This window comes from Engystomops pustulosus, chromosome 4, assembly GCF_040894005.1.
Source record: "Engystomops pustulosus chromosome 4, aEngPut4.maternal, whole genome shotgun sequence".
NCBI classification, from domain to species: Eukaryota; Metazoa; Chordata; class Amphibia; order Anura; family Leptodactylidae; genus Engystomops; species Engystomops pustulosus.
In genome coordinates this window covers 203,050,213-203,069,982 of record NC_092414.1, presented here as the reverse complement: position 1 = coordinate 203,069,982, position 19,770 = coordinate 203,050,213, and the positions used below count along the sequence as shown (strand labels likewise).

Sequence of the window (19,770 nt, the reverse complement as noted above, 5' to 3'; positions counted from 1 at the left end):
AAAAAGAAGTGTGTTTCCAAGTAATTTTTCACACATTGGGGGAGATGCGTCAGAAAATAGTCAGTGCACAGGAAAATTCAATATTGTGGCGCAGCACCTGATTGGAGGTGCAAAGTACAACTCCCAGTCTTATAGTGCACCAGCACCGCACCGTCAGGCACGGGGGATCCCCCCCTCCCCCTCGGCATCAGGTGTGGGGGATCCGCCCCCCCTCCCGGCCATCAGGCGCGGGGATCCTCCCCCCACCCCCCTCCCGGCCATCAGGCGCGGGAGATCTGTGACCCGGCATCGGACGCAGGGATTAATCTGCCGCAGCCGAGCTCGGTCTACCCTGCACTGGTCTGACGGTCGACACATTAATACATCTCCCCCAGTGTTTCTGCTTTTGCGTTTTTTTTTAAATTGTATTTTACAAATTTTAACACTTCTAAAACAAGTCCTTGTAGAGGTAAATGGCTTGATAAACATGGACATAATACGCCGACAGAGAAGGAGATTTTCTTCACTTTTATTGAAATCTTATATACAAAAAAAAAAGATGAGCCCCATGTTTAGGGGAAGTCGCTGTAGGGTAAACTGAAGGGGTACAAGGCTGTGTAGCGGGAATCTTGCCACAGTAACTTTTCTTCTAGGAAATCCACGGCCGCCACGGTCAAGAGGACGGTGTCGTGCTTCAGCATGCTGTACACGTTTATACCTGGCGCCGAGAGAGAACAGAGGTTACCACAGGTCAGACACCAGAAGCAGCTTAGTAATAAACCATCAGATAACCTCGATTGGAATGCGCCCTCCTGCTACTTTTACATTACACTAAAGGCTCTGGCGATAAGGCTCACACCTACTACCCCCATCTGATTAACCCAGACCAAATCGGGAATCGTACAGGGTAGGCAAATATCCGGTGATACGCACAGACTTATAAACAAAGGCCATCTACCACCAGGATGAATGATTGTAAACCAAGCACATGAACTTACTGGTGTGTGTGCCCCCTCTGGCAGGATCCGCTCTTCTTTAATACTCTTAATCAATGATTTAAAAAAATAAAAAAAAACTTGAAAAATTATGCAAACGAGTCTAAGAAGCTCCAGTCTTTGTAGGTGTTAATGGAACCTTTAGCCCCTGGGGTTCTTTTCCATAATTGTTAAAGCCTTTTTTACTTAAAAACCAGGGCATAAGAAGATACAAGAAGAGCAGATCCTGCTCCTGCCAGAGGGGACACACACCAGTATGTCAGTGTGCTTGGTATATAATCCATCATCCTGGTGGTAGATGTCCTTCAAGGCTGGGTTCACATGACATCACATTCCCAATATGTAGAACATAGATAGAGTGGGCGCACACCCTGGCTACGGTCTACTGTTCACACTCCAGCTGGACTAGCAAATCAGACCCGAGATATAAGATACCAGCTGCACCCATAGAAGACAACTAAAGACGCCTTGACTAGAGTTGTGCCTTGTGTGATGCACAACCACTCCAGGTGAGTAGTTTACATACATACATGTATACATAATTCACTGTTGCAATGTTAGCCTATGAGCAATCTGTTCTTTACTCTCCGTTCCCAAATTTCAATCCCCTAGTGATAAAGATCATTTTAAACCCCTTACTTTGCAATTTTACCCAGTTTTATTGCTGTTTAGCTCCTATCACTCAGTGATGGTCAGTGTAAGATCCAAGAGTGTGGGTGGGGTCTCTCTAAGCAGACGCTTCATGAGTCCTCTGTGCTGCGTGCTGACAATGTGCTTAGATTATCAGAGTACACTTTCATTAGGCTTATAAACATTGAACTAGTATCTGACATATGGAAAAAGAGAAGAGACAGGTCAGATATGAGAGATGATGAGATCCATGAGATGCATATAACACACAATGACACTCAGCTCTGCTAACTCAACTATAACACATACAGAGTCAGCTCTGCTATATGCCTCCCTCCCGGGTAAGGACCGTATCTGTCTGTAGCTAATACAGTAAGTCTCTGCACACTGCTGGTTGCCAGCAGAAAGTGCCTGTGTCTGAGCTGGTCTTGTAATGCAGGGGGAGTGGCAGGAGACAGAGAGCACTGCAGCGTGCAGACAAGAGAAGCTATTCATGAGAAGAATCCGACCATAGTCAGAACATGACGGAGACAGGATGGAATTTTATCTGTGAAATGCTGTATTTTTGTTAATAACAGTGAATTAGAGAATGTGTTATTTTGTAATCCCGAGTATATTTAAGAATCTTGTCTTCGTAGGAGGAATACCCCTTTTAAGGATTTACCACCTTCAGATAACCTTGATATAAATGCGCCCTCCTACGATTTTTACTTCTCACTTTCTTTCCCCAACTTCAATTGGCTTTTTTGTATTCGGAAGTGTAAATAAATAGTTTTTGCCTCTGTGCATTAAAAATATAAACAATACATTTTTCTAATAAAAATGAATAATCACAAGACGGTTACCTATGGCTGGAATTAGATTTATCTTCTTTGAATCGATGGTTGCACCGAGGATATTATCTGGCATGTCTTCATTTCTGTGAAAAAAATAAAAAGACAAATATATATATATTTTTTAGTATTCGTAATTGCTCCTCCCCAAGAGCATCAAGCTCCTCCCACTTATAAGTATTTTGATAAAGGTAACATAGAAAACGGGGAAAACTAGCAGCTTAAATGTTTTCTGTAGTCCCCAGCAATCAGTGCCACAAGTTTGGGCATCCAAGATACCAATTACCATCCTACTGTCAGGTGGGCGTTGGCTCCATTACAGGACCGCCCACCTAGCAGTACAGAGCCAAATTTGCATATTGAGGGTCAATAATTAACAGTAATGACAGAGCTGGTGTAGAAATCACAACTGCTCCAGAATCAGTGCAGCCACAATTATATTGTAAAATACATTAGAATTATTAAAGATGACAAAAATAACTTGTTTTACCCAGCAACAAAGCATAGACTAGTATGAGGACTTGATTTTTCCAGGACGAGATGTAAAAGGGAGCTGCACCTAGGTTGATGGAGGTGGGGAAAGAATTTCTTCAAATGTTTAAGGGAAAAAAAAAATGCTTTGCTTTCCATTTTCTGGCACTTGTTTTTTATTTTTCATACTTCTGTTATATTAGGGGGGGGCTTGTTTTTGTGTGGGGCCAGCTGTATTTTTTTTGTAGTTACCAATTTCAGGGAATGTAAAGCTTTTTGATACCTTTTACACTATATTTCTATGGTGCTTTAGAAAGTTTGGAAATGTGAATTTTTTTTCTAAAACTCTCCTCATCTTCTATCAAAAACTGAGCGGCCGTGCAGCAAATCGGGACAGAAATAGGACCTGCTCTACATTCGGAGGCTCGGCTGGGTCACGGTGTGGTGAGATACAGCGTGCTACCGGGTGTAATAGACCTGCGTGGGGGCCATTAACACAAGGAGGACACTCCACACATGCCATGGAGGACCACTAGAAAAATATGCAAGAATTATGTGTTCCTTCCCACTCCGGGTACTTACACATCTACAATAAGCACGGACTCTCCCCAATTCCGCCGTTTAAAGAGATCTACGAGGTACTGAGGATCCGGGGAAGGAATCTCGATGGAGTCGATTATGAACAGATCGTTCTGTGGGACAAACAGGTAATCAGTGAGTTAAATGGAAGCTGTCAGCAGGTTGGCGTCCTGGAAACAAGCCCCTATATACCTGAGCGAGTTTCATGGTCAGTGCAGTCTTCAGGCCCAGGGCACGGACCTTCATGGGTAACATGTAATAATAACTAGTGGGGCCCCGGGGACCGTGTGCTACTCCACCTAAAAAAAATAAAGCATAACACAACTGTAAGTGACGGGGACACAAGACTGAAAAAAAAAAAAAAAAAAGATCTAAATTGGTGCATCGATAACATGTAACCAAGATCTGACTCACTGACAGCAAGCAGAGCACTTACCTCCTCTCCACAGAGGTGACCGGATGCTGCCCTGTCGCGCTCGGCCGGTTCCTTTCTGTGCCCAGGGCTTCCGCCCTCCTCCTCTCACCTCCGCCCGAGTCTTCGTCTTGGCGTAACTCTGATAAATGTCAAATGTTCTGTAGGTTATGATGTACAGTAATCACTGGGCCCACCCTCCAGGGACCCCCTTACTGGCGACCTGTGTACTTGTAGGACACATACCCCAGACAGGGGAGGCATCGCACACTATCAGGCCTCTAGTAACAGAGAGATACTTACAATTCTTTTGAAGTTGCGCTGCCATATTGCCACCTGGTGAAGGATATCGATCCTAGAACAAAGGACAAATACCCGTTACCCTTAGTGATAACATGGGGGCACCAGGAACTTCTACTGGCCACCCCCAGACCTGGACATGAGGTCCCCCAGCCTTACATTATTGTACACCTCACCTCGGGGGGACATTGAAGACATCGGGGTGCAGCTGCACCAGGCTCGTTGGTTCCTCCTCCTGCTCATCCAGGGTCTCTAACCACACAGTCTGGGCAGATAAGTGCGGGGGCACTGGGTGCTTACAGGATCGCACCAATGGCCGGGAGAGGTCCACCGGGGGGCGCTGGACTAGTAAGAGAAAAAAAATATATGGTTTTTCAATTTTATCTATAATATTCCAATATTTTAGCAACCGCAGCATCTAAGAGGGTTCAGAGGTGTAGACCCCTGATGACTGGGGGTCATTTTCACTGCAGGACTGACTGGAACCCAGAAGTAAATGACGACTTGTAATGACCTATTATAACTGGCAACGTCAGTCCTAGTATAGAGGAGAAGATAAATATGGGAACCACCAGACCATCACAACCATAACTATAAAGGTAGCATAATAACATTATAGGAAATCCACCATCACAATCCATACTGATAGATCCAGGCAACGGGACTGTGGTGATCTTCTTATATTTGTTATCCATGGCCGCCTTCCTTCTTAAGTCAACTTTATAAAATGATGCTGATGAGTCAGTAGGTCTACTGCAGCATTACCAGAGCCCCTCCGTGCTGTAGATTCACCGACAGTTACACTGTGCACCTCCTACTGTGTTCTGAAACTTCCTCTGCTGCAGTGAGATTACATCATTCAATGGGAGGGGCAAGTGCTGGGAGAGCAGGGGGAAACAGTGTAACAGCCTGTGAAGCTGCAGCATGGACGTGCTATGGTAACGACCCCAGTAGCCTTTCTGGCTCATAATTTTAAAAGTTGATTTTAGAATGAAGGAAGCTGTGCATAACAAATATATGAAAATTACCACAATTCCTGGATCTACGAGTAAGTTCCCCTGTTTGATCATGATGGATTTTGATGGTAGATTTTCTTTAAGGTGTAAAAAAAAATATTAGAATAAAAAGTTGTTGCTTTTTGCTCATCAGCTCCCCGATTGGATGAAAGCGAAAAAAAAAAAAAAAAAGAGGAAACAGCCAAGACAAAAGCTACACAGACCCTGGAATGTCCAAGACTAAAAACCCAAAAACAGAAAAGCGGAGAAAAAAAAACCAAGCATTTACGCAAAAAAATAAATAAATAAATAATGGATTTTTATGTTTTAATTCTCAACAATTGTACAAATCCGATCTCCCCAGAAAAATACCAGCCCAAAGAATAAACTCATCACTTTGCTCCATCATAAACAAACAGAAAAAGTTACAAGACGACTTTTTCTTCCCCCAGAAACGTGTTCATAAAATTTCATCCACAAGTCACTCAAAATGACTCTCAAAGAAAAATTGCTGGGGCTGATCAATAGTAAAAGGGGATCGGGATCACAAATGTCCATATCCTAAGGTGAGATTTGTGGGGGTCTAACACCGAGCAGAGTTCTCTGTTGATGATAAACCAGGAAGCAGACAGCGCCGTTCTCTGTGTAGTGGTCAGAACAGGTGACTGCAGATCAGGTTCCCTTCATCTTCATGGTGCTGGTGTGACCACTACACAGAGGACGGCGCTGTCTGCTTCATCTATAGATCAGCTGATGTGTGAGGGCGTTGGGTGTTGTAACCTCAATAATCATCTCTTGCGACCTGATATTTAGATAGATAGTAACACTTTAAAGGGGTTGTCCACTTTTAGCACATTCCAGGACAGGACTTCATCTCACGCACATTTGATGGGTCCATCCTTTAGTCCGGGGGGCAGGATGAGGTTAGCGGGGATGGCCGGTTCATTGGAGAAGGACGAGACGAGCTGCGGAGAAGAAATAAGGTTGTAAATTGTCAGACATCTGATGTATGGAGGAGGACAGGAGGGGGCAAGAGATCTATGGATCCTGGGTGACCACATGACTAGAGATGAGGGGGGCAGGAGATCTAAGGATCCTGGGTGACCACATGACTAGAGATGAGGGGGGCAGGAGATCTAAGGATCCTGGGTGACCACATGACTAGAGATGAGGGGGGCAGGAGATCTATGGATCCTGGGTGCCCCCATGACTAGAGATGAGGGGGCAGGAGATCTATGGATCCTGGGTGACCACATGACTAGAGATGAGGGGGGCAGGAGATCTAAGGATCCTGGGTGACCACATGACTAGAGATGAGGGGGGCAGGAGATCTAAGGATCCTGGGTGACCACATGACTAGAGATGAGGGGGGCAGGAGATCTAAGGATCCTGGGTGACCACATGACTAGAGATGAGGGGGGCAGGAGATCTATGGATCCTGGGTGACCCCATGACTAGAGATGAGGGGGGCAGGAGATCTATGGATCCTGGGTGACCCCATGACTAGAGATAAGGGAGGCAGGAGATCTATGGGTCCTGTGTGATCCCATGACTAGAGATGCGGGGGGCAGGAGATCTATGGATCCTGGGTGACCCCCATGACTAGAGATGAGGGGGGCAGGAGATCTATGGATCCTGGGTGACCCCATGACTAGAGATAAGGGAGGCAGGAGATCTATGGATCCTGGGTGCCCCCATGACTAGAGATGAGGGGGCAGGAGATCTATGGATCCTGGGTGACCACATGACTATAGAGATGAGCGGATTTAAGGTTTGCGTTCAGATGTGATACGGACATATTGCCGGATCGGCTAATCCTCCTGGCCAATCACACCAAGGTTAGTAGTTGGGAATTTGGGGTCCGCTCATCTCTAAGCATTACCAAAAAGCAAGTAAATATGGCGGATACAACAGGACTGAGCTATTATGTGCACATTTCTGTTATGTAGATGTGTCACTCTCAGTCCAGGGGTCTCCAGATGTTGTAAACACTACAACTCCCAGCATGCCACTGTCAGTTTTGCAACAGGAGATGTACTTTACTTTAACACAGCCTATAAGTCTCTAACTACAACTCCCAGCATGCCCCGGGAGGTCTACTACTGGGCGATACCATTTTATAACACAGGACTGGACAATTCTACAGATGAGGACTGCACCATTCTACCGCAGAGGACGATACCATTGTACATATAACCATTGTTATATGACCGGGTGTATCTCTCACCCTTATCCCGGGCGCCCTCCTCGCACAGGTCAGCAGGAGACCCCTCAGCATCATCCCGGACTCGGCTGCACTCACATGCAGGCAGGAAGGTCACTGCACGGCATGACAGGATGACTTCCGGCGCGCGGCGCGTGACGCGGCTGAGGCCGTTGCTGCCAGTACTGGGGGCGACGGTGCCCATAGTATGACGTCGGCGCGTCACTGAGCATGCGCAGTAGAAATATGGACACTGGAGGGCGCCTTTGTATAACAGGAGAACTGTATAGGACGGGAGTAAACTGCAGATAGCACAGAAGGAACATAGGAAGTGCTGAGCTGTTAGAATGGATTGTATTTCTTTATTCAAGAACTGTTTCACTGTTTTCTATGATACTTATGGACATCCCCTTTAAATCATAATATAATCTTTAAAACAGAATAACAATCAGAAACCCACAAATCTTACTGCTTTGTGATGTGCCCCAGTACCAGCCACTATTTGCCTTGTAAACTCAGTAATATTGATCATAGTGATAGCCAGAACTTCTGTGCAGACCCTAGTAACAGCCCTAGTATTCCTGGTAAGCCTAACTAGTATAATGACTTCTGTGCAGGTCCTACTATTCCTCGGATGCCTAATTAGTGTATTGCTCTTTAGTAATAGTTCTGGTGCCGATCTGAAGACTATAATAGTCCCAAGACTTGATGTCTGATAATCTAGACTGTGGAGCTGGATCCAGGAGGAGTGTCTGCAGGTAATGGTTAATAGGGAACATTGATAATAATCCATCAAGCCTAATAAATAGTATTTTGTGCATCATCGCAAGTCAAAACAAAATATGTTGCCTGGAATCACAAACTGAGTATCTTGGGTGACGTGTATGGGTCCTCATAATCCTGATGGCTCACAATGACTCCTTAATAAATACATAACAAACTAGGGGCAAAGGGAAGGGGGTCTTTTTAAAGAGGGTAACAGATTTGGTTAACACATTTACAAATTCCCAAATTATGCTGGACTGATTGAGTGTTGTGGGGGTCACCTGATTAGGACCCTCATGTAAAAACTAAATCGGAGAATCTAGAGGGGGTGTATTTCTCTGTATATGTAAACCAGGTGTTATGTATCATACAGGACAGGACAGGTCCTCCAGCGCAAGAGTCGCTTCTTGTCACTCACCACAAAATGAGGATCCTGATTCTATTGTATAAGACTCCATCGACGTCTTAAGGAACCCGTGTAAGATCACAGTGAGGGGCGTTCACAGATTTCCACATTCTGAAGAGGCTCTATTTGAAATCTTTGCTGATTTCATCTTTTTGTGCTTATTTTAGCAATGTTTACACTCAGCAGAAGTAGCGTTTTCCTCATTTTCAGGATGGACTCCACCACTGTATACACAGAGGAAGAAGCCGCCTCCATAGCACTGCCGGGCCCTGTCACTGACCACAGCCTCGTGCTGACGTTATCAGGCAGGAGACATCACATATCCAGTGTCTCCCGGCCTGGTGGCCTCCTAATCTTCCCCTAGACACTAGCTAAACCCACAAATGGCTCTTGGCCCCGGAGGATCCCATCAACTGCCTCATATTTTAAGGGGGTTGGAAGCCCCATATATACTGTGCTCAGTGATCAGAACCCTGACAACTATCTAACATCTCACGGCCATAGACATCAGATACAAAACAACTAACATCTAACATCTCCTAGCCTGCAAGACCCTCATAGAGCGTTCATTACTAATTTAGTGCTGCTTTCACGATTCTGCTGCTGGTGCAGTCACTGTGTACATACATGACATTACTTATCCTGTACTGATCCTGAGTTACATCCTGTATTATACCCCAGAGCTGCACTCACTATTCTGCTGGTGGTGCAGTCACGTTGTACATACATGACATTACTTATCCTGTACTGATCCTGAGTTACATCCTGTATTATACCCCAGAGCTGCACTCACTATTCTGCTGCTGGTGTAGTCACTGTGTACATACATGACATTACTTATCCTGTACTGATCCTGAGTTACATCCAGTATTATACTCCAGAGCTGCACTCACTATTCTGCTGCTGGTGCAGTCACTGTGTACATACATGACATTACTTATCCTGTACTGATCCTGAGTAACATCCTGTATTATACTCCAGGGCTGCACTCACTATTCTGCTGGTGGTGCAGTCACTGTGTACATACATGACATTACTTATCCTGTACTGATCCTGAGTTACATCCTGTATTATACCCCAGAGCTGCACTCACTATTCTGCTGCTGGTGCAGTCACTGTGTACATACATGACATTACTTATCCTGTACTGATCCTGAGTTACATCCTGTATTATACCCCAGAGCTGCACTCACTATTCTGCTGCTGGTGCAGTCACTGTGTACATACATGACATTACTTATCCTGTACTGATCCTGAGTTACATCCTGTATTATACCCCAGAGCTGCACTCACTATTCTGCTGCTGGTACAGTCACTGGGGGTCATTTACTAAGGGCCCGATTCCCGTTTTCCCGACGTGTTACCCGAATATTTCCGATTTGCGCCGATTGTACCTGAATTGCCCCGGGTTTTTGGCGCACGCGATCGGAATTTGGCGCATCGGCGCCGGTATACACGCGACGGAAACGGGGGGGCGTGGCCGAACGAAAACCCGACGTATTCGGAAAAACCGCAGCATTTTAAAAAAAAATTGTGTCGCGAAAATTTCACTCACCTTCATCCTGGATAGGCCGGTGTATTTCGAGGCATTTCAGCGGACTTCAGCACAGCAGCGCCACCTGGTGGACGTCGGAGGAACTGCCTTGATGAATCCCGGCCGAACCCGAATCCAGCGCAGAGAACGCGCCGCTGGATCGCGAACGGACCGGGTAAGTAAATCTGCCCCACTGTGTACATACATGACATTACTTATCCTGTACTGACCCTGAGTTACATCCTGTATTATACTCCAGAGCTGCACTCACTATTCTGCTGCTGGTGGAGTCACTGTGTACATACATGACATTACTTATCCTGTACTGATCATGAGTTACATCCTGTATTATACTCCAGAGCTGCACTCACTATTCTGCTGCTGGTGCAGTCACTGTGTACATACATGACATTACTTATCCTGTACTGATCCTTAGTTACCTCCTGTATTATACCCCAGAGCTGCACTCACTATTCTGCTGCTGGTGCAGTCACTGTGTACATACATGACATTACTTATCCTGTACTGATCCTGAGTTACATCCTGTATTATACTCCAGAGCTGCACTCACTATTCTGCTGCTGGTGCAGTCACTATGTACATACATGACATTACTTATCCTGTACTGATCCTGAGTTACATCCTGTATTATCAGGATTTATCAGGTGATAGGGTTCAATTTCATGGCTTTCATTGTTTTGCTTCATTAGAGAAGCATGCAGGACTTTTTCATGCTAATATACAAACAAAACAGATTCCAAGATTGTGATCTGCTATGGAATGTGATCTAGTTTCATTGCCCATATTTGACCAGTGCCTTCGGAATGCAGAGGTCAGACATCACTGAACCTGAGTAATACCAACTACGGTACTGATACACTACTGATAGATATACCTACTCCAGGTCCCGAGGGAATGAAGCACGGCACAGGAATTCTCTTTCATTTTACTCTCTGTGGCTGTACCCCCTGGAGACAAATGGATTTTAGGACAATTGGACTATACTCAACAGAGCCAAAAATGAATTCCAAGAAGTTTTCGTCATAAAATAGTTGTCTATATAAATGTTCTCCGAAAAAAAGAAAAATCGAACACTGATAACCAGTCAGTTAAAGACAGATGTGATCTATGAAGTTAGAAAATTAGTTCGGTGCTGATCGATGTCGAGTTCGGTGACAATCGATGTCGAGATGGGTGACGATCGTTGTCGAGTTCGGTGACGATCGTTGTCGAGTTGGGTGACGATCGATGTCGAGTTCAGTGACGATCGATGTCGAGATGGGTGACGATCGTTGTCGAGTTCGGTGACGATCGTTGTCGAGTTCGGTGACAATCGATGTCGAGATGGGTGACGATCGATGTCGAGTTCAGTGACGATCGATGTCGAGATGGGTGACGATCGTTGTCGAGTTCGGTGACGATCGTTGTCGAGTTCGGTGACGATCGATGTCGAGATGGGTGACGATCGATGTCGAGATGGGTGACGATCGATGTCGAGATGGGTGACGATCGATGTCGAGATGGGTGACGATTGATGTCCAGTTCGGTGACGATTGATGTCCAGTTCGATGACGATTGATGTCCAGTTCGGTGACGATTGATGTCCAGTTCGGTGACGATTGATGTCCGGTTCGGTGACGATTGATGTCCGGTTCGGTGACGATTGATGTCCGGTTTGGTGACGATCGATGTCGAGTTTGGTGACGATCGATGTCGAGTTTGGTGACGATCGATGTCGAGTTTGGTGACGATCGATGTCGGGTTTGGTGACGATCGATGTCGGGTTTGGTGACGATCGATGTCGGGTTTGGTGACGATCGATGTCGGGTTTGGTGACGATCGATGACGGGTTCGGTGACAATTAATGCCGATTTAAAAACTGTACTGTTACGATGTATTTTACCAAGATCTGCTTATAGGAGCCAATGGAAGCCGGAGCATGAGTATAAAACACTGTGGTGTTAATCGTCCTGGCGCCATATGTTTAAGCAGCTGCCGAGCAATACGGCAGCTGTATAGATTTTGGCATTGCTTGTAGCAGCTGTCTGTCTCAGATCAAGGTGTTATATGAGACCCTTGGATGAAGACATGAAATATTTTTCCTCAACGTAAACGGGCAATCCTGAGAGAAGTTGATTATAGACAGATGTATTGTTTATACGTGGGTGTTTGATCTTCTGATTTGCCTGCTCCCCCCAATGTCACGTTCCATACTTTGTTCTGAGTCCAGTTCACTTGATGCCATGTCTGATAAGGCGATGCAGATGACATTCCTAACATTGCGTAAGACCCAACCAGCTGTTGTCACACAGTCCTTCCAAAACGTCCTATACATTATCCGAGGGCACGAATGTCCGATATCTTACAGAGAATCTATTGTGAGCATGCCAAGAGGAGGCCCTGGCTGATTTATCTAATCTTTTAATTGCCATATAATTGCTGAAAAATATTTTCTGCAAACAAAATGGCCTCTGTGGTTGGCCGCTGAGAAAATAACACATCTGGTTTTCTAATTACGGAAGGGAACGGGAGAAAAAGTTGATCGCTTCAAAGTCCTTAATGTGTCTGCAACCGTTTAGGGTAAAATATTGTTCCCTGCTCAGGAAGCATCTGCTGAACACATGAAGAGATGGGGGTAGGGGGTTGGGGTAGGGTAAGGGACATATATGTGGCAGACCCCATTACCCCATGATTTATATAATATGATTTACGGCTCAATATTCCACATGTGATACGCTGGACACGCTCTTCTTCGTCTTCGGAGACATGATTTTGATGCATGACAGATTGAAAAACAATCAGATAAACAACGTAACATTGAGGCTTCCAAATTCCATAATTGAAGGATTTGAAACTAATTTGTTGAGATGTTTGTTCGCTGAGCCGGCACGTCAATCCTCCCTCCACACTGAGCAGGACACGTTGGCGAGAGGTAGGATGAGGCCACATGTAGTCCTCTGCGGGGTTCATTTGAGGTCTTCATGATAACTACGACTTTACTGGTTTCTGATATCATAGAGAGAGATCACATTAATAGGGACTAAAAGGGACTTGTATGTGGGCTGAAGATCAAATCCCGATTATTGCCTAGAAGAAACATGCCAACATTTTGTTGACCAATAGGGTAATAATCATATTTATAGATACATAAATAAAGTGATCATACTTGCATTGAACGATTGCAAGGACTATTTTTCCAGTCCCTTCTCGTTGGAAAAAAACAGGAAACAAATACCAATGGACTCCCTGGGGCTCGTTTACTTACCTGGTCCAGTCGCGATCCCGCAGTGCGTTGTCCGACGTGGATTCGGGTCTGCCGGGATTCACTAAGCTTGTGCGCCCGATAACCTGCAGGTGTCGCTGCTGCGCCGAGGTCCGCCAGAGTTCACCTTCTTCTTCCTGGTGCATGTAAGTGCTTGATCTTGCGACACAAAACGTCTTTTAAATTCAGCGGTTTTTCCGGGAAACCCGATGGAAATGCGGCTTTGTTTTTCACTCTTTGTTTCATTGCAGCCAATTGCTATGATCAAAAACATTCTTTTTTTCCTCATTAATGTACAATCTGCCCTCAGTGTTGAGTAGAAGCAGCTTTGGAGCTGGTGCAGCCAGGAGTCTTCTTGGGAAGATGCTACAAGTTTTTCACCCCTGGATTTGGGGATCCTCTGCCTCCTCCTTGCAGATCCTCTCCAGTTCACTCAGGTTGGATGGTGAATGTTGGTGGAAGCCATTTTCAAGTCTCGAGAGGTGCTCAATTGGGTTTAGGTCTAGGCTGTAGCTGATCCAGTCAGCTGTGGGCTTAGGGTCATAGTCATGTTGAAAGGTACGGCCCAGTCTGAGGCCCAGAGTGCTCTGGAAGAGGTTTACATCCAGTATATCTCTGTACTTGGCCTTTAATTGAAACCAATTGTTCTGTCCCTGGTCCCATAGCAACCACCCTGCCACCACCAAATTTCACAGTTTGGATTGTATTTGGTAGATGATAACCAGTGCTTGGTTTTTCTCCACCGTTTAGAATTAACACCAAAAAGTTCAATCTTTGTCTCATCAGACCAGAGAATCTTATTTCTTATAGTCTGGGAGTCCTTTGTGTGTTTTTTTTTTTTACAAACTATATGTGTTTTTTTTAATATATTTTGCACTGTAACCACGGCCAGATCTTTGTTTAGCCACAATTCAGTCTTTGAGCAACTTGGGCAGTTCCTTAGACATCATGATTCTCATGTGCTCTGACATGTACTGCGGTCTTACATAGACAGGTGTGCGCCTTTTCTAATCAACCCCAATCAGTTTAATCAAACACATCTAGACTCCAGTGAATGAGTAGAACCATCTCAACAAGGACCAAGGAAATGGACAGCATGGGAGTTACATATAAGTGTCACAGAAAAGAGACTGATGTGATATTTCAGTTTTTCTTGTTTAATAAATTAGAAAAAAATATCTACATTTCTCCGTTTATCTTTCAAGATGGGGGCAGAGTGCACATTAATGAGCAAAAAAAAAAAAGAACTTTTGCACAGTTGGTGGCTGTCGTCTAAGGTACTTGTCAAATAGGTAGGGACAGTGGGGAATTTTATATCAGGTTGTAGAGGAATTTCTATATATATTTTCTGGCTTTACTTATCTTAGAGATTAGATAAATTTAGTAAAAGGTGACCAGAAGTGACCAGAAGTGAAAATGTCTTTCTGACCTCACTCTACACCATCCATATTGTTGTCAAATTATATGTAATTGTGTGTCTGGGGATTTGATTTCCATTTTCTAGGGGTGGGTATAGGGTCAATGTAGTCCCCATTGTTATGACACTGATAATTAATGAGCATATACACCAAAAATAGTTTCTTTAGTTTCTGTGACAATAAATCCATCATTTCTTGGGATGGAAGAAGCAGAATTAAGTAAAGTTCTTTATTGTACTAAACCAACCTCACCCTAACCCTATTTTAGTCTTGGGTGGAGATGATCTTCACAATTATTTCACTGTATTTTTACCACTGCTGCTTTGAGACTCTTCCAAGCTAATAAATTGACTGCTGACGGGAGAGTCTGGGCCCAAGCTAAATCAACACAAGCTTGGACTGTCTGGTCACATCAGAAAGGATGTCAGTGATACATGACTGGTTTAAGATGGGAGGCCTGAGCAAATGGAACAAGAGGTCCCCAGAACAAAAGCAGAGAGTGCAAGGAAGGTGGGGGGAGGAATAGAACTATCGTAAGGGGATATCGAGAAGGAGGGAAGGGAAAGGGTGAGAATTAGCAGATGTAAATATAATTGAGACCAGAAGCTGTGCAGATCCCACCAGGATGACTGGGAGCTGCTCTGTTGACGAATGTCAGGGGGATAGGAGGGGTGCAACGGTTTGGCACCACACCAAAACAATTTCCTCTGAACTGTGTGACTCCCTCATCCAGGAGATATTTACAACACAGGAGCTCCTCATTTCTCGTATATTCTCGGTGAGTCTGAAACGAAGGGAAAGATTAAATTATTGCACGGCCAATCAGCTAAGTTATATTGGATGTGATGAAGAAGACTACAAAGGTTTTTTCCAGTTTTTGGACCACTAGATAAAATTTTAAGAACCAAATTCTCCATAAAGACAGAACATGTCCACCATAGTAGACCTGATTGGCTTCAACGTCAGCTTCAACTGAGGTGGTTCTTCTCCTGGGTCTTTTAACAATTGCTGGGCTTGTTGAATCTCCCATATGGTTTGAGCTCTATTGTAGTTTATGGGATGAGATGCTTAAAATGCCATATTATGGGCAGCAATGAGCAGGGCGGCAATACGGCGATTCACGCTGCCACAGTTGATGTAAATGTCAGAGAAAAAGTTTTATTTTTTATAATAAATTTTCATACACTTTTAGGGAATCATCAAATGAGAGATGGATGGGGTCCATATTTAGAGTCCTATCCGACAGCGGATGTGACCAAACTCTCCTTAACTGGCTTGGCTTTGGGCTTCCCTCAAGAGTATTTTCCCAATCAGTACTCGCGCTTTACCCCTGTAGAGAGATCTGGACTTTGATGTCATAGGGTTACCAGGATGTCAGTAGTCCCAGTATAGCTGACCTGGGTTTGGGCTGCTCGAATACATTTGTGGTCAATCGACGGTCAATAAAATTACCCTGGTTCATGATGAAGGAGGAATCAGTGTCACCACAGAAGTATAGTAACAAGATACAGAGATTGGGACCAAGGATGGGAACACCGGAGAAAATCAACAAGCAGAAAGCAAGATACCTTAGGAGTAGAAACTCAAATGCCAGGGATTGGTCACATACACAATAAACATGACGTCATCGTAAATGACCTCTCGAAAGGGAAAGCTTTGCCGAACTGGATGCCGCCAGATAATCTCTGGAGGGGTGTTTCAACTTCACTTCCAAATACAGTAAAATTAGGGGCCTCGGCTTAAACTTGGGTCGGCTTATACTCGAGTATATACGGTATATACATTTAGACCTTGATAGAACAGTAATTAACCAGAAATGGTTAAGTTTTCCTCTGACAGATCTTTTTGGACGAATGCCTGTACCCGGCCTGGTGATAAGCGGAGCTGTCAGGCGAGACAGGCTGTTGGGTCCTAATCTGCTGTCAACAAGTTTCTATTCTTAGGTTCTTCTTTTTTTCTAAAAGCTTGTAAAAGGAAGTAGTAGCATGTAGGACGGCATGTGCTCAGATCAGTGAGAAGAGCTCGACTCCCAATATTTATATGGGCCAACTTCAAGTTTTTGCATTACAAAAATGCTAAAGTTTTTATTAATTGGGTTGACTAAATTGAGTCTCAAAATCACATCACCAGAACATCACCAGAACCACCAGAGTATTATATTTTTTCATATTAAAGTTTATATAAAAATTTTCAAAACAAACCAACACACAGCTCAAACAGAGAAACACTTACCACAGAAAAGTGCAAGATCCACACCCAAACAAGTAAGCGAATTGATATGTCGTGAAAGTTTATCTATAATGTCATTAAAGGGGTTGTCTGAGACTTAAATAAAAATTATAAATGGCCAGGATGAAACAATAAACTAGTACTTACCTCCGTGATCCCTCCCGGTTTCCTGTTTTGCTGTCTCTGCCGGCTATGCCCCTGTTTGTTTTTAGGGGCACTGGCGGGAGAGGCGACAGCATAGGACATTGTGAGGGACCACGGAGGTAAGTACTAGTTTATTATTTTAAGCAGCCCCAACCCGGCCACATTTCACTTTTTTAAAAGTTTCGGACAACCATTTTTATGTCGTAGAGATGAAATACAAAGGTAAAGGGTAAGTAAAAAGTAGAAGACAAATAGAAAGTGGGTAAAAGTGTACAGAAAGGGAAAACGGGATGGGGGAAACAGAACTAGACCCTACCTCCTGGCACCCAGGTCTACGGGAGACTAACAATCTGCCATCTGCACCCGGTCTCTGCTCATGGTCGCCAGTTCCAGATAGCAAGGAGAAGAAACAAAGGACCAGTGGAACCAAAGTTCAAGAGACCCTTCATCCGGTGGAACTCATTGACACATCCCAACCACTGATGCAATGAAGGTGGGGATGCTAGAGTTCACTGCGTTGAGAAGGTGGCACAATCAACGACCTCCTATATGCGCCAAGGGAAATCTCATGGTGATGTAATAGGACCAAAGCGGGGTCATCTTGTACAGTTCTCAGCTTGCCAGTTCTAGAACTACTCCCTTCTCTTCTCCAAGACTGGTGTAGTCAGTGTTGGTTTCTTATATGAATACCAGCAATTTAAGAAGTAACTTATTTCTTCCTGATCTGTCACAGTTTGCAATCGTATCGATATCCTAAGGACACCAATACACTAGAAAGAAGGAGGGTAAATTTTGGAATATTATTGTAGCTTCCCTCCAGGGACACCTGAACAAGAATAACTGCAAGGTCCAGAGCAGGAGCTGCAATGAAAATCTATCCCTTCTCGTTCATCCTGTAGTCCCAGGAACCCAAGGATATAACCTGAGCACGGCACGTCCTGGACTACCTCACACTTCAGAAGGAGGCCTTGTATCCTGTCTGGTAAACTCTGTGCTGGGGTGATGGCCTAGGTGCCAATAAAAAGGGCTCAGAATGCTATCTCTAGTACCCGTGCCATAGGTGCACCACCATTTCTTTAGATCCTCATCAAGTTTATTACATAGAGTTAGGAGCACAGCAGTGTAAGGATGTGCCCTCACTGCACTTTGAGAAACGTAAACCTGGAACATAATTACACAGTTCTGCTGCTACTAACAACGTAAACAAATGTATGATTGCACAGATCTCCAGGACCAGTACCTAAAACTGTTCACAGTACGGCATGTCCCACTTTCTGAAGCGTTCCCTTTAGGCAAGGGTTAACCACTACCGTAAGACTTTCCATACTTAATGTCCACAGCAGGTAGGAAGTAATAAATAAAGGTCCTGCTACCTAAGTGGGACAAAGGACTTGACTTAAAGTTCTCCTTTAGTGCTATGACAGGGTCTTGTCTTCACCTAATTCTTCAGTTTCTCGATAATACAATTACTCCCTTATAAATTGTGGAGAACTTGATGTTCGGGAGGAAAAAAAATCAACGTAAACGAGTTTAACTCCAGGTTAATGGTTTGCGGTTAATATTTTTCATCTTATTTAATTTGCATTATATTCTTTGATCTCCGTCATTCCTTGGCAACGACAGTATTTAGTCTTGATTCATCTCCCTGAAGCAATGAAGACTGTTATTATTCCAACCCAGAAGACTTAGTGCTCAGGCATCACATAGAGTCATCCAAAATGCACATAAAAGCTTGATAGGCTCAATTTAAGGGCTATAAAGTTATGTGGGGCCACATCTCAATGTCATAGGTCATTGGAAAAGGGTAAATAAACATTAGCTTTGGGGATTGTTGAAGTACACCCAGGCCTAGGTGCTTATAAGTTCCTTATTATAATGCCAGTGGTCCATGACAGCTCATTCTTTCAGAAAATCATGGTCTCCAGGTAAGGACAATGTAAATCCCTACAATATAAATCCCTACAGCTTGGGATCCCCAGTCATGTCCTCCTCTTGTTATGTAAGGTACCTCCTCCCACCACAGGAAAGTGCCTAAGAGATGAAGGTTCCTAGCCTAGTTCTCTACAGATGTTCCTTTCCATCATCTACTGATATTTTGTATTTGACCATTTTCTGACAGTACCACCTGACTGGATCTCAAATTATCCATTTACCTTGACATTGGCCTGTACCTAGACAGGACCTGGGTTAACCATCACTAACATCAGGACTACTCCAAAAGGTAGTGACCAGCTATGCACTGGTGTTTCGAGGAACTACTGGGTCAACCATAACCAACATTAGGACTGTTATTAGAGGTAGTGACCAGCTATGCTTTGGTGTTACTTGGAACACCTAGGTTAACCATTAACAACACTGGAACTTTTCCAAAAGTAGTAACCAATTATGTGCTAATGTTTCTTGGGACACCTGGATCAACCATCATCCATCATCAACTACTTCAGGAGGTAGTGACCTGGTGGTCTCCCTACCTTAAAGTCCATGATGAGGGTGAAAACCAAGCACATAGCTACATGGCACATTTTGTATCTAACATTTGAGCTGAGAATGGGCGAGATATCTGTCACGGCCGTACCCGCGATCCTCGGTACGGATGGTGGATACACTCGTGCCCT

At 44.4% G+C, this 19,770-nt stretch overlaps 1 protein-coding gene across 1 annotated transcript; it reads right to left on the bottom strand.

The window, feature by feature from the left end:
• Window positions 1–492: 492 nt before the first annotated feature.
• On the bottom strand, window positions 493–7,581 carry MRPL4 (mitochondrial ribosomal protein L4). The gene is made up of 9 exons (XM_072149465.1): window positions 7,422–7,581; window positions 6,078–6,159; window positions 4,376–4,544; window positions 4,203–4,254; window positions 3,924–4,041; window positions 3,680–3,786; window positions 3,491–3,600; window positions 2,450–2,523; window positions 493–697 (listed from the first exon to the last, which is right to left on the bottom strand). Exons 1-9 carry the CDS (start codon window positions 7,473–7,475, stop codon window positions 552–554), a joined length of 912 nt encoding a protein of 303 aa, XP_072005566.1. The 5' UTR covers window positions 7,476–7,581; the 3' UTR covers window positions 493–551.
• Between the last annotated feature and the right edge of the window lie 12,189 nt (window positions 7,582–19,770).